The 12,731-nt window shown below is 40.0% G+C and overlaps 1 protein-coding gene across 2 annotated transcripts in view; it reads right to left on the bottom strand.

The window, feature by feature from the left end:
* Positions 1 to 12,731, bottom strand: part of CFAP54 (cilia and flagella associated protein 54) — a 305,843-nt gene that overhangs the window by 105,644 nt on the left and 187,468 nt on the right. For both annotated transcript variants that reach the window (XM_068561127.1, XM_068561128.1), the window contains 3 exons: positions 11,497 to 11,619; positions 6,196 to 6,249; positions 1,230 to 1,437 (listed from right to left, as the gene is read on the bottom strand). In XM_068561127.1, the coding sequence (XP_068417228.1) occupies positions 1,230 to 1,437; positions 6,196 to 6,249; positions 11,497 to 11,619 (385 nt within the window). The remainder of the gene's footprint in view (positions 1 to 1,229; positions 1,438 to 6,195; positions 6,250 to 11,496; positions 11,620 to 12,731) is intronic.

Raw genomic sequence — 12,731 nt, 5'->3', positions numbered from 1 at the left:
CTGATACCAAAACTAGACAAAGACACCATAAGAAAAGAAAACTACACAATATATCTTATGAATATGCATGCAAAAATCTTCAACAAAATCCTAGCAAACAATCCAGCAACATATAAAAAGAATTATATACGATGACCAAATGGGATTTATCCCAAGAAAGCAAGGTTGGTTAAACACCCAAAAATCAACTAATATAATACATGCCTATGGATAGAATAAAAAACAAAAACCATATAATCATCTTAATAGACACAGGAAAAGCATTTAATAAAATCCAACACCTTTTCATGATAAAATCACTCAACAACCTAGGAATAGAAGAGAAATTCTTCTAGCTGATAAAGGACAACTATGAAAAACTCACAGTTAACATCATACTTAGTGGTAAAAAAAAAAACAACAACAAAAAAACAACTATTTTTAAGGCAACATTAAGTCATTTGAAAAATACGTATATAGTTTTACATATGCATATACGGGCCATAAATCCCATCCACGGGTATCTTATCCTATAGAAATATACACTATAGCATGGATACGTAGTACTTCCGCACTGTTCCCTAGAAACAAGGTGAACGCACAACAGGGGAATGGTTGAATAAACCATGGGCTGTTCACAGCATAAAACACCACACAGCCAGTTTAGGGGACCAAAGCAAAGCAGCTGACTTGGAGTGGTTTAGCAAAGTTTTTTACATAAGAAATGCAAGAGGCAGAAAAATGTAAAATACATCATTTCTTAAATAAATGACAAATCCTATTTTGTATGTGCAGCTGACCCTTGATCAACATGGGGGTTAGGGACACTGACCCTCCATGCAGGTGAAAATCCATGTATAATTTATAGTTGGCACTTGGTATAGACGGTCCTCTGTATCCACAGTTCAGCACCTGCAGATTCAACCAACCACAGATTGTGCAGTACTGTAATATTCACTATTGAAAAATATTGGTGTATAAGCGGACCTGTGCAATTCAAACCTGTGTTGTTCAAGGGTCAACTGTATATAATGTAAAAAAGTGGACAAATATGCAGATATATTGGTGGATGTGGATAGGCAGGTACCTAGACATAAGCACATATGTGTGTCAGTAAGTGAGCTCAGAGAAAACCATGAAAGAGTATCTACTAGAATGTTCATATATGGATTATTGGGGGTAGAGTGGGGAATAGGTGGGGAAAGGGAATAGAAAGAGAAATAAGCAAAAAAAATAGGACAAAAGATTACCTTTCAAGTTTGGGAGGTTTGGTCTGTTTTTCTCATCAATAAGTCCATGGCAGACTGGTTTCATTATATGTTCTGGGACACAGTTTATTGTTGCAGCCACATTTATTAAAAAGTATGCTTTAACAAAGGCAAACTTATTTAAGAGATGTTGCTGACCGACTGTAACCAGGATTAGAGGCAAGCCTTTGTTTATTAAATCATCAAGTGCCTAAAAAAAATTTTTAAAAAAGGCAAAGTAGTAAAATACTGTTTTCAGATATTATTAGCTTCAGTCCCCTTCTGCAGTCCTCATTTGGTGTAGGATGAAGGAATTCAGGGATAGACATGAGGGAACATAATCGGCAGGTCCATTGAGAGAGGCGTCACAACGATGCCAGCAGGTCCACAGGGCTCCTGCCATTTCCCACCAGTTGGTTACCTGCCCCATGAGGCCAGCCCTGCCACACAGGGAGAGTGAACCCAGTGCCGACAGCGAGGAGGGGACACCTTATCAAAATGGAGCAACCGAAAAAGCTCATCAGCCATGCATGCTGGCCGCTCTGCTTTAGCTCGAGTGAATTAGAGCTCGCAGGATGGCAAAAAGGGGAAGGACGGGAGGATAAGCAAACCCCTTCGCAACTTAGAATCTGTGTCAATCATGAGAATCCCCACCTTGAGGACTCCCTCCACTTCCTGGTCCCCTCCCTTGCATGCACACTTCCTTGGCAATCATGCTAAGTGGCACCACTTTAAGTTCCTGACCAAACCTCAGTGCCACCTGGTCATCATCCTACATTTGCCCAGTCTATTCACTCTTGCTCCCTCCTACACAACCATTTCATGCTCTTCTTGTTTCTAAATTCTAACACTTTCTCCCCAATGCCCCTCCCAGCTAGTAACCTTGCTTCCTATACTTAAATGAGAAAACTGAAGCAGTCAGAGTAGTGTCCACAGACCTCACAGCTCCACCTCTCCCACCTACCCAAGCATCTGCCTCACTGCCCTGCCTTCCTTCCTGCTTGCCAAGGCTGGCGCCACCACTTAGGCCATCAGTCCTGTCCCCACTGGTATACTCAGCCATTCTCTCCTACATCATAAGTGTTCCCTTTCTAACAAATACCATATGATATCACTTACATGTGGAATCTAAAGTATGACACAAATGAACTTACCTATGAAACAGAAACAGACTCACAGACACAGAGAACAGACTTGTGGTTTGCCAAGGGGAGAAGGTGGGGGAGGGATGCACTGGGAGTTTGGGGTTAGCAGACATAAACTATTATATATGGAATGGATAAACAACAAAGTCCTATTGTATAGCACAGAGAACTAAATTCAGTATCCTATGATAAACCATAATGTAAAAGAATATGAAAAAGAATGTATATATATACATATGTATAACTGAATCATTTTGCTGTACAGCAGAAATTAACACAAAATTATAAATCAGCTATACTTCAATTTAAAAAAATGTTCCCTTTCTACAGAGACATTCCCATCAGCACACAGCCATGCTGTCTTCACTGCCATTTTAAAAACCAAAAACTCTCTATACCCTGACTTCCTCCTCCAGTTACTACCCTAATTCTCACTTCCCCTAACAGCAACAACCTACAAGGTTGTCAATATTCCAATCGTTCTCCTTTCATTTGCTTTTAAACCTACTCCATCCTTACATTGAAACCCTTTGGTCAAGGTCACCAATGGCCTACACTTGGCTAAATCTAATGGCTAATTCTCAGTCTTCGTATGCCATATTACTTTAATCTAAGACACCATTATTTTATATGCCAATTAAACTTTCACATGCTCACAACTGTAAAATGCATTCTGATTGCAGAGCTGTTAAATGTTTTAAAAAATGCATGTTTAAGACTTCGTGAATTATGGTAGTACATTTCTCAGCAAAATTTGACACTACTAATCATTCCCTCTTCTAAAAATGCTTCTTCTCTTGGCTTTCAAGCCACCACACTCCCTTGGTTTCTTTCCTATTATATCCACTATTCCTTTTCCATCTTCTTTGCTGGTTCCTCCTCTTTTCCTATACCTCGAAATATTGGAGTGTCCCAGGGCTCCATCCTCTTCCATCTCCTCATTCTCTCCCCTTCGATGATCTTAATCAGGCTCATGGTTTTAATCTCATCTAAATGCTGATTAAATCCCAAGTTTTTGTCTCTAGCTCCAACTTCTCTTCTAACTCAAGACTCATATGGTCAACTTCTGACTCAATTCTTCCACTTGGATGTCTAACAGACGTCTCAAACTCAACATGTCCAAAACTGTATTCCTAGTCTCCCACACAAACACAAACACACAAACACACACACACACACAGTATAAGCTCTATGAGGACTGAGAATCTGTCTGTATTATTGGTTAACTAATGTGTTTGACTGATAGTACCTGGCACACAGTAGACTCAATGGATTAGCTAAAGTGATCCCTTTAAAACACAAGTAGATCAGGCCACACCTCTGCCCTAAACCCTCCAGTGGCTCCTCCTTTTGTTCAGAGTAGGAGCCTAGGTGACAAAAGCCCTACAAGGCCCTTCTCTATCTGAGCACACCACCACCATCTACCCTGTTACCTCTCTGACCTTGTCTCCGACTGCTCTCCCATCATTCACACAACTCTAGCCACACTGGCCAAGATGTCCCTCACTAAGCTAGGCAATCCTGCCCCAGGGCCTTTGCACTCACTGTAGCCTGTTCTTGGATTATTCTTTCTCCAGATTTCATAGGACTTGCACCTCTACCTGCTTCAGGTCTGTTCACCAATGTCACCTCAGTGAGGACTAAGCTGACTGTCCCATTCAAAATTACAACCCCAGTCTAGCCCCATGCTCCCAATCCCCTTTATGAGCTGCTGGGTTCATTTTCCCCTACAGCATGGTTCACCTCCTAACATACTATATAATTTACTCATTTATAACATGTACATATATATGTTTATTACTAGTCTTGCCCACTAAAATATAAGCTCCCTGAGGGCTTAGAATTTGTTTTGTTGATTAACTGATGTATTTATCTGACAGTGCAAGAAGAGTACCTTGCATGCAATAGGCTCTTATTAAATATTTGTTGAATTCATATAAAAGGCAGATGCTGGGGCTATGTATTCTAAAAAACAAAAAGGTAAATTATTTGCCTTACGTGAACTAAAAAAAGGAAAACCTCATTGTCTGGGAGAGTATGAGGCAATGCTCGCAGTGGGGAGGTCTGTTGCTGTTGTTCGCTCTCCTTCCTTAAGCCCTTCTAAAGGGTGGAAAGCAATACCTGCAAAACAGCCAGACGTGGAGCAACTCTGAGCCTGACCTGGTAACAAATGATCGTACTAAGGAAATGGTTGACATTCTCCATCTAGAAAAGAAACTTCAGACTGGTTGGGGGCGGGAGGTGTGTGTAGGAGAAGGTTTCTCTTTTCTATCCACAGCAAACAGTGATTTAATGAGCCCTGACAATTACACACAAACTCTTGAGGATCAAAAGAAGATTAATTAGTAATGCTATCCAACACTCCGTCCTCTCCCTCTATACAGAAAATCTGAAGTGTTATCTGAAGCGTCTTAAGCAGACCAACAGTTCTGTTTTAATTAATTAGCTAATAGAAATCGGTTTTCCATTATACAGTACTGTCAGTCTCTTTCTGTCTAAAAAAAAAAAAAAGATCGGACAAACATTCCTTTTATACCCAAGACCACTTTTATAACCAAAACCAAAAGAAGTGTTTTTAGGATGCCCTGGCATTTATGACTGGAAAGAAATAAATATTCCGAAGCATCCCAAGGTCTCAGAACACTAAAATGAAAGATGAATATGTATATGTATCTTCCTAATACCAGTTCTTTCATTCCAGGCAACTTGCTTATAAATTAAAACAAATTTTAAGGCAAAAACAATGAATCATCTGAAGCATAATTAAAAGTGAAGTTTGTGGAATAAAATTAACAATAATAGAAAAGTAATGAGATTACATTTAATAAAAGGTAGATAAATTCCTATCAAAATTATGGAGGAAAATAATAAAGCAATTTTGAGGAAATGTCTCTCAAAGTTATTTCATAAAAATTAATACCTTACTTAGTGAAACAGAATGCTGTTTCTGAGCATTTAAAAAAACCAAAAACTATGTGTACCTGTCTATATGCATTAACCATCGCCTGCCTGTGTGAACCCCTTGCCCCTCTGTAACCCCCTTAACAATGGTTGCCCTACCACCCTTCCACTCCAACACTTCCTAGTGGACAAACTGCTGGGACTCTAAGATTTTTTTAAATGACTTGATAAAATTTAAATGCTTTTAGGTCACCAAAAGTTTGAAACCCAATCATTCCATTAATGACAAGAATAAACTTATTGGGATGGGCGGTCTGGTCCTCTGTAAAAAATAGTGGGGAAATCAGAGGAATTGCTTATAAAAATGTCATATGAAAACCTTCCTGTAGCTAATGCTAGGATGGTCATCATACTGTAATATATAAATGTATCAAATCAATGCATTGTACACCTTAAACTTACACAATGTTATATGTCAATTATTACCCCCCCAAAAAATTGAAAAAGAAAACCTTCCGTACATCGGCTGAGAGGCAGTCTCAGACTGGGGCAATGGATCCGAGTAAAAGCAGTATTGAACAGGTGGGCTATCACAAAATCCTTTACTGATGATCAAAGTTACTAGGTAACTAAGATAGATATTAGATACTTGGCATGGCTAGATAAGCAAACTGAATATGCATGTGCAATTGAAAATTGAGGAGCAGTAACTGATATTTGCTCCATCTGAAAACCAGATCAGTTTGGGTCCAACCATTTCTCTGGCCTCAATATTTGGAGATCAGACTCCATTACCAGACATAGAAGAGCATATTACACAGCAGATATTCAAAAACAAAGATTATACACACCAAAAAGATTGAAATGACTCAAAAATTATCCACACTAAATATCCAATGTTTATAAAATATCGTTATCCTTACCTGCATATTTTCTTTACTCGTAAGAGGTTTTCCCGAGGCAAATGATTGAAATACCTGCCAATATACAAAATGCTAACATTAGAAACAAGAGTATTGAGTGCTCCTTTAGATGAAACTGTTAATGTGTTCTAAAACTGTCTTAAATATAATTTTTATTATAGAAGTAATACATGCTCTAGTCAGAAAAGATAAGTAGAGTATAAAGAAGAAAGCAAAAATCAACATCTTTAGGTTGTCAATGTTAATATCTAGGTGTCGTTACTACCAATTTCTTTTTGATGTATCTTAAAATTTTGTATATGTATTTGGATTCCTTTTCACTAAATGTTACATCATAATTATTTTCCCACACCATTATTTGTAAACCTCGTCTAATAGCTCAGTAACGTTCTATCCTATGAATGTAGCATAATAACTTAACCTCTTTCCGATTGTTAGACATCTAAGAAGACCACTTCTCATCCTCACCCCACCATTCAGCCCTGGTTTAAATAATATTAGTGACTATGTTGCTGGTATTTCTGATTATCACCTTTGGATAGATTCCTGGAAGCAGAAGTGCTGGGTCATAAGATAAGACTATATTGAGAAAATTGAAAAGGGATAGCTCAATCTACCTTCCACCCATGTTGTATGAAAATGCCAGGATTACTGCACTTTCAATAGCATTGCGTATTAGCACTTAAAAATGCTTTTGCCAGTTTGAGGGAAATTATATTACTCTTCACAATGATGCTTTTTGTGGTTCTTCCCTTGTTTGTGAATTACCTGTTAATATGTTTGGCTCTAAATATAATATTGCATTAGAAAACATTCAATTCATTTGTCACAGAACATTGTTGTATCGTTATGAGGGTGCATCCCTTCTGGTACAGCTGCCCTTTTTAAAAGGTGCCCATTCTTAGATGTCAATACTAATACCCCATCCACATCCTCTTGGTCACCTGGAAGTCACCAGCATCTTCCATGAACAGGTCACTCACATGTGCATGGTATCCTGCTTCAAGCACCTGTACCTCTTTGCCTGAGGGCATTCTGTGGCCACAGGAGAGTTTCAGGAGAGGCTGCAAGTGCAGGGAGCAACCCCTACCAATGAGGGGCAAGAGACTGTCTCTCTGCAGGCCCCACTTGCCCATGGTGGGGATCTCATTAATGCTCTGTGGAGTGGTTTTCCTCGTCTCCCTGTCTGACTTTCCCAATCACTCACTGTTCTTCCTGGAATCATCTCCCAAACACACTAATTGTTCCCAAATCTCTGTCTCAGGATCTGCTTTTGAGGAACCCCTAAATCAAGACATCACATATTGCTCTTATCGGAAGAAAGTGTTGGTAAGTGTGTCTAAAAACATTCCTTTTTTTGAAGATATTCTTTATTTCCTTTAACACATTGAAAAGTGAGTAACTGAATCCAGGGAGAGACCTTTGGTTATATAATTTGAAGAGGGTTAATGATGGGACTTTAGATTTGGTGATGAGAGCAGAATCCCAATATGAGTATATTAAAAAAAAACAGAATTTTTTTAAAAGCCCGTGAAAAGTTCAATCATAATCTGTACGACTTTTCCAGTAACTGCTTTTACAACTGAAATTTAACTCATTAATCCTGTCTTTAAATAACTAGCCTGCAGCCTAATAACGTTGGCACCTATTTTAATTATAAACCCTGAATGCACTTCCTCTTTTAATTACACTTTTTAAATTCCCAACTGAAGCTGGAAAAGCTGCAAATTAACTTTGAGAACACAAAATTTGAAGTCATAATCCATCGGGAAACAATTCCCCCACACTTTTGTCTTACGAAAACTAGCTGATAAAAAATGAAGTCTGGGGGGCTTCCCTGGTGGCGCAGTGGTTGGGAGTCTGCCTGCCAATGCAGGGGACACGGGTTCGAGCCCTGGTCTGGGAGGATCCCACATGCCGCGGAGCTACTGGGCCCGTGAGCCACAATTACTGAGCCTGCGCGTCTGGAGCCTGTGCTCCGCAACAAGAGAGGCCGCGATAATGAGGCCCGCGCACCGTGATGAAGAGTGGCCCTCGCTTGCCACAACTAGAGAAAGCCCTCACACAGAAACGAAGACCCAACACAGCCATAAATAAATAAATAAATAAATAAATAAATAAATAAATAAATAAAAATGAAGTTTGGAATTTACCTGTAAAAATGAGTTTCAGACCACTTGTCTATTTGTTTTGGTAAAAGCAGTAACCATTGAAAACTCTCTCTTGTTTCCTATTCTACCCAACGGGCTTCCCTTTCCTTCTTGTTTTCCAGACCCTAAGTGTGGAGGGCCCCAAGTTTCAGTCCTCTGCCTTCTACTTTTCATTATCTGCCTTGGTCCCCAGCTGCTCTCCCCGAGCCCCATGACCTTAAATTTCTGCCGATGCTCCCAAATTTACCTGCAGCTTCAACCTCTCCCCTGAATTCCAGAACATATACTCTCTGCACCTACCTAGGCTGTATCTCCACCTGCTTGTCCACTAGGAATCTCACACTTAACACGCTCTACCCCTGCCTTGGGGCAGCGGGACTCCCCATCTCAGTCAATGAAAACTCTTTCCTACCAGCTGCTCACGTTGAACACTCTGTAGTCAGGTCTGACTTCTTCCTCTTACATCCCACATCTCAACCACCATTAGCAAATGCTGTCAGCTCTACCTTTGCCATGTGCCCAGAATTTTACCACCTTTCACTCCTCCCACCACTGTTACCCCGACCACTGTCACATCTCACTCAGGTCATTGGCAAAGGCCTTCTCCCTGGTCTCCCTATTTATACCCAAGCTCATCCACAGCCCATTCCCCAAACAGCAAGCAAAGTGGTTCTTTGAAATTTACTTCCTGTCTCATCACTCCTCTGTTCAAAGCTCTACAAGGTTTCCCATCTCATTTAGAGTAAACTCCAGTCCTCACCCAGCCCTGGGCGGTCCGACATGACCTGGCTCCTGGGTCCTGCCCTCTCCTCCTCCTCCTCCTCTCTAATCCAGCCTCACGTGGCCTTCCTGGTTTTCCTCAACCACATCTTGCAGGCCTTTGCCCTTGCACTGCCTCCTATTTGGAAGGTTGTTCCCTCAAATCTTTCACTCCCTTATTAGAGAGACTTCCCAAACCACCCTCAATAGAACAGCTACCCACCCTGAATGCACTTCCTCTTTTAATTACACTTTTTTAAATTCCCAACTGAAGCTGGAAAAGCTGCAAATTAACTTTGAGAACACAAAATTTGTCCTGTCCCCTCAACTCAGCTTGATTGTCCATCAGAGCATGTCACCATCTGACATGTAGTTATGTGCTTAATGTGTTTATTATTTGTCTTCCTCACTGGACTGTCCAATAGTAACATGCCTCCAGGAAGGCAATAACTCCATTTATCTTTCTACTGCTCTATCCCCATGTCTGGAATAGTGCCTGTATTCAGTCAGCACTCAATAAATATTTTTAAATGAATTAAAATATAATTTAAATAACAAAATGCAAACCATTTTACAACAGGGAAAGGCTGTTGCTTGAGAAGCAAGCAAGAAAATACTGCTAATTTAACCCAGGTAACAAGATGAAATCGTTTGTGCTATAGAAAATGAACCAAAAAACATGACTGACTCCCAAATAGATAGCTAGATAGATAAATATGCAGTCGTCCCTTGGTAACTGTGAGGGATTGGTTTCAGGATTCCCCACCCCCCCATACCAAAATCTGCAATGCTCAAGTCCCTCATATAAAATGGCACAGTATTTGCATATAACTTAGGCGCACCCTCCATATACTTTAAATCATTTCTAGATTACTTATAATGCCTAATACGATGTAAATGCTATGTAAATAATTGCTAGCATGCAAATTTAAGTTTTGCCTTTTGGAATTCTCTGGAATTTTTTTCCCAAATATTTTCAATCCATGGTTGGTTGAATCCACAGATGTGGAACCCACGGATACAGAGGGTCAACTGTAGATGTATAGGCATACACACACGTATCCGATCGTCTACTGAACGTCCCTCTTAGGATTTTCTGTAGATAACTTAACACTTACCTCATTACGATAAATTATAACACTGTAGCAGTCATATTAAGAAAAAAGCAGCAACATGTTAGGGGTATACATTGAAGTAATGTATGCATTATATGTAAATATGTCTGCCTAGGGCTTCCCTGGTGGTGCAGTGCTTGAGAATCTGCCTGCCAATGCAGGGGACACGGGTTCGAGCCCTGGTCTGGGAAGATCCCACATGCCGCGGAGCGACTGGGCCCGTGAGCCACAACTACTGAGCCTGCGCGTCTGGAGCCTGTGCTCCGCAACAAGAGAGGCCACGATAGTGAGAGGCCCGCGCACCGCGATGAAGAGTGGCCCCTGCTTGCCACAGCTGGAGAGGGCCCTCACACAGAAACGAAGACCCAACACAGCCATAAATAAATAAATAAATAAAAATTAAAAAAAAAATTTTTTTAAAAATATGTCTGCCTATGCAAGTAGTTTTCAAGACATAACTATTCCGCAGTTTCTTTTAGGTCCTCTGAATTTGAATCCCACCAGCATGTATCGTGTCTGCCAGTCTCACTCCTTACACATACGGTCTCTCCCAGGGAATTGACTTGTTGCTTCCTCCTATTTCCTTTATTGCTGGCCCTTGGATGAGGGTCCAAGCATCTGCCCCAAGCAAGATCACCCAGGGGTTCCCAGATCACCACAAAAACCAAAGCAGAGACAATAAGAGCTCACTCTGATTTAAATATAAAATATTCATTTTCAACGATGCTTCAGTCATGAAATTTACAAATACAAATTAAGCAAGCCAGGTAAAACTCTCTCCCAAAGTCAAAAAAGACTAGACAAAATAGAGGAACATTCTCTCCTCACAAAAATCAGAAGAAATGTGAACTCATGCTTAACTCTTTGGTATAAAGTATATAAATCAAAATATCCAAATAAAACATGAAGAGAGGCCATTGTGACTAAGACTATTAACTAGAAATTATAAGCTCAGACCCAAAAGTCTAAGAGATAGTGGCTGATCAATGTGTCTACTGAGACTGTCCATGATAACACAAAGTCAAAATTCCACAGTAAAAACCTACTCCAAGACCACGCTCCCCTCCCCGTCATGACACCCACCCTTCTTCCATTTCAGACAAAGGAAACCTTGTGTATGTCTGATGTTAGCTCTAATCAGCCTTAACAAAGAAGTCTGCAGTACCAGAGACTTGTAAATACCTTTTTTGGAAGCATTCCCTAGATTTTAGGAACGTAGCCTTCAAAAGCACCTTCAAAAGGTTAAAAATGGCTTTGAATCAAATTGGCAGGCTTACCTTCATTCTTCCAGTAGCTTTACAGCCAGCGGGTACTGAAGAAGGCATGTTTTTTCCATAAAAAATCTGGGATATCTCATGAAAGGCTTCGGAAAAGAATCCTAAATCTATAAGGACTTCTATCTTTAAAGAAAAGAAAAAAAAAAGAGATTCTAAATTAAACCATTTGTTTTACTTACAAAAGTAAAATTTTAGAGAAAAATCATCAACTTGCTGAGATCCAAAATTTCTGCTTCATATTGGTAACGTGTTATAAGTCAATGTTTAGACAACACAGTGGTAGAGATGCATGCGTCTGTGTGTAAGCCAGTTCACATGTGCAGGGGACCAAGAAGCTAGTAAATCACATCAAGCGACTTTTCAAAACAATGGCCGTTCATGAGATGTGGCTTACTTTATCAGACGCAAACACATTTTAAAAAATAGGATAGACACAGAAGAGTTTTAAAAAATTGAATTCATCCTTTTGTTCCCATGGTCAAGTATGGTTTAAAAGAAAGACAAAACAAAAACACTCCTGATTTCTCTAACACTCTGAGGAATGTCAAACAAACCAGGAGATGAATTCCACAATGCATCAACTGTTCATTTTCTTATCCACAATGAATGGACACTGTCGATTTTACAGACATGTATTTAACAACATTAGTCAATTGGTAACTATATATTGTACATGGCTTATTTTGAATATAATCCAGCAAGACTTTCAATTAGGAAATTACAAGAAGAAATCAAATCATCAAATGCATGCGTTCATTCAGCATGTATATTGAGCTCCTCTTCTGCACCAAGCCCTCTTGGAGGTTACCTCCATTGGGATATACGGTTAGCTAAATTTAAGTGATACATGAAGATATACACAGTATGAAAAGAGATAAAAGGTACTGACAAAATACTATTTTTGAAACTGTGATCAGGAGGGACTTCTCTGAGGAGAAAACCTTCAAGAGAAGATTTGGGAATGATATGATGGAGGGAGATGTGAAAACTGCTGAGGGGACCTTGACTACAAAGTTCACGTGGTGCCAGGAGCAATCCTGGGTTCTTGGTGTGTTCAGGGAACAGCCTGTGTGGCAGGAGCTTAGGGAGCGAGGAGAAGAGGGTTGGGAGGTAGGTGCGAATGGTGGCCTGTAGACCAGAGTGGAGACTTGGGATTTGATTCTCTGCATGATAAGTGATTGGAGAGTTTTGAATAGGGCAGGGCCTGTACCTTACTTATGTTTTGAAAACATCTA

Source organism: Eschrichtius robustus, chromosome 13 (assembly GCF_028021215.1).
Source record: "Eschrichtius robustus isolate mEscRob2 chromosome 13, mEscRob2.pri, whole genome shotgun sequence".
Classification (NCBI taxonomy): Eukaryota; Metazoa; Chordata; class Mammalia; order Artiodactyla; family Eschrichtiidae; genus Eschrichtius; species Eschrichtius robustus.
The sequence above is the reverse complement of the archived record's forward strand: the minus strand, read 5'-3'. Positions and strand labels throughout refer to the sequence as shown.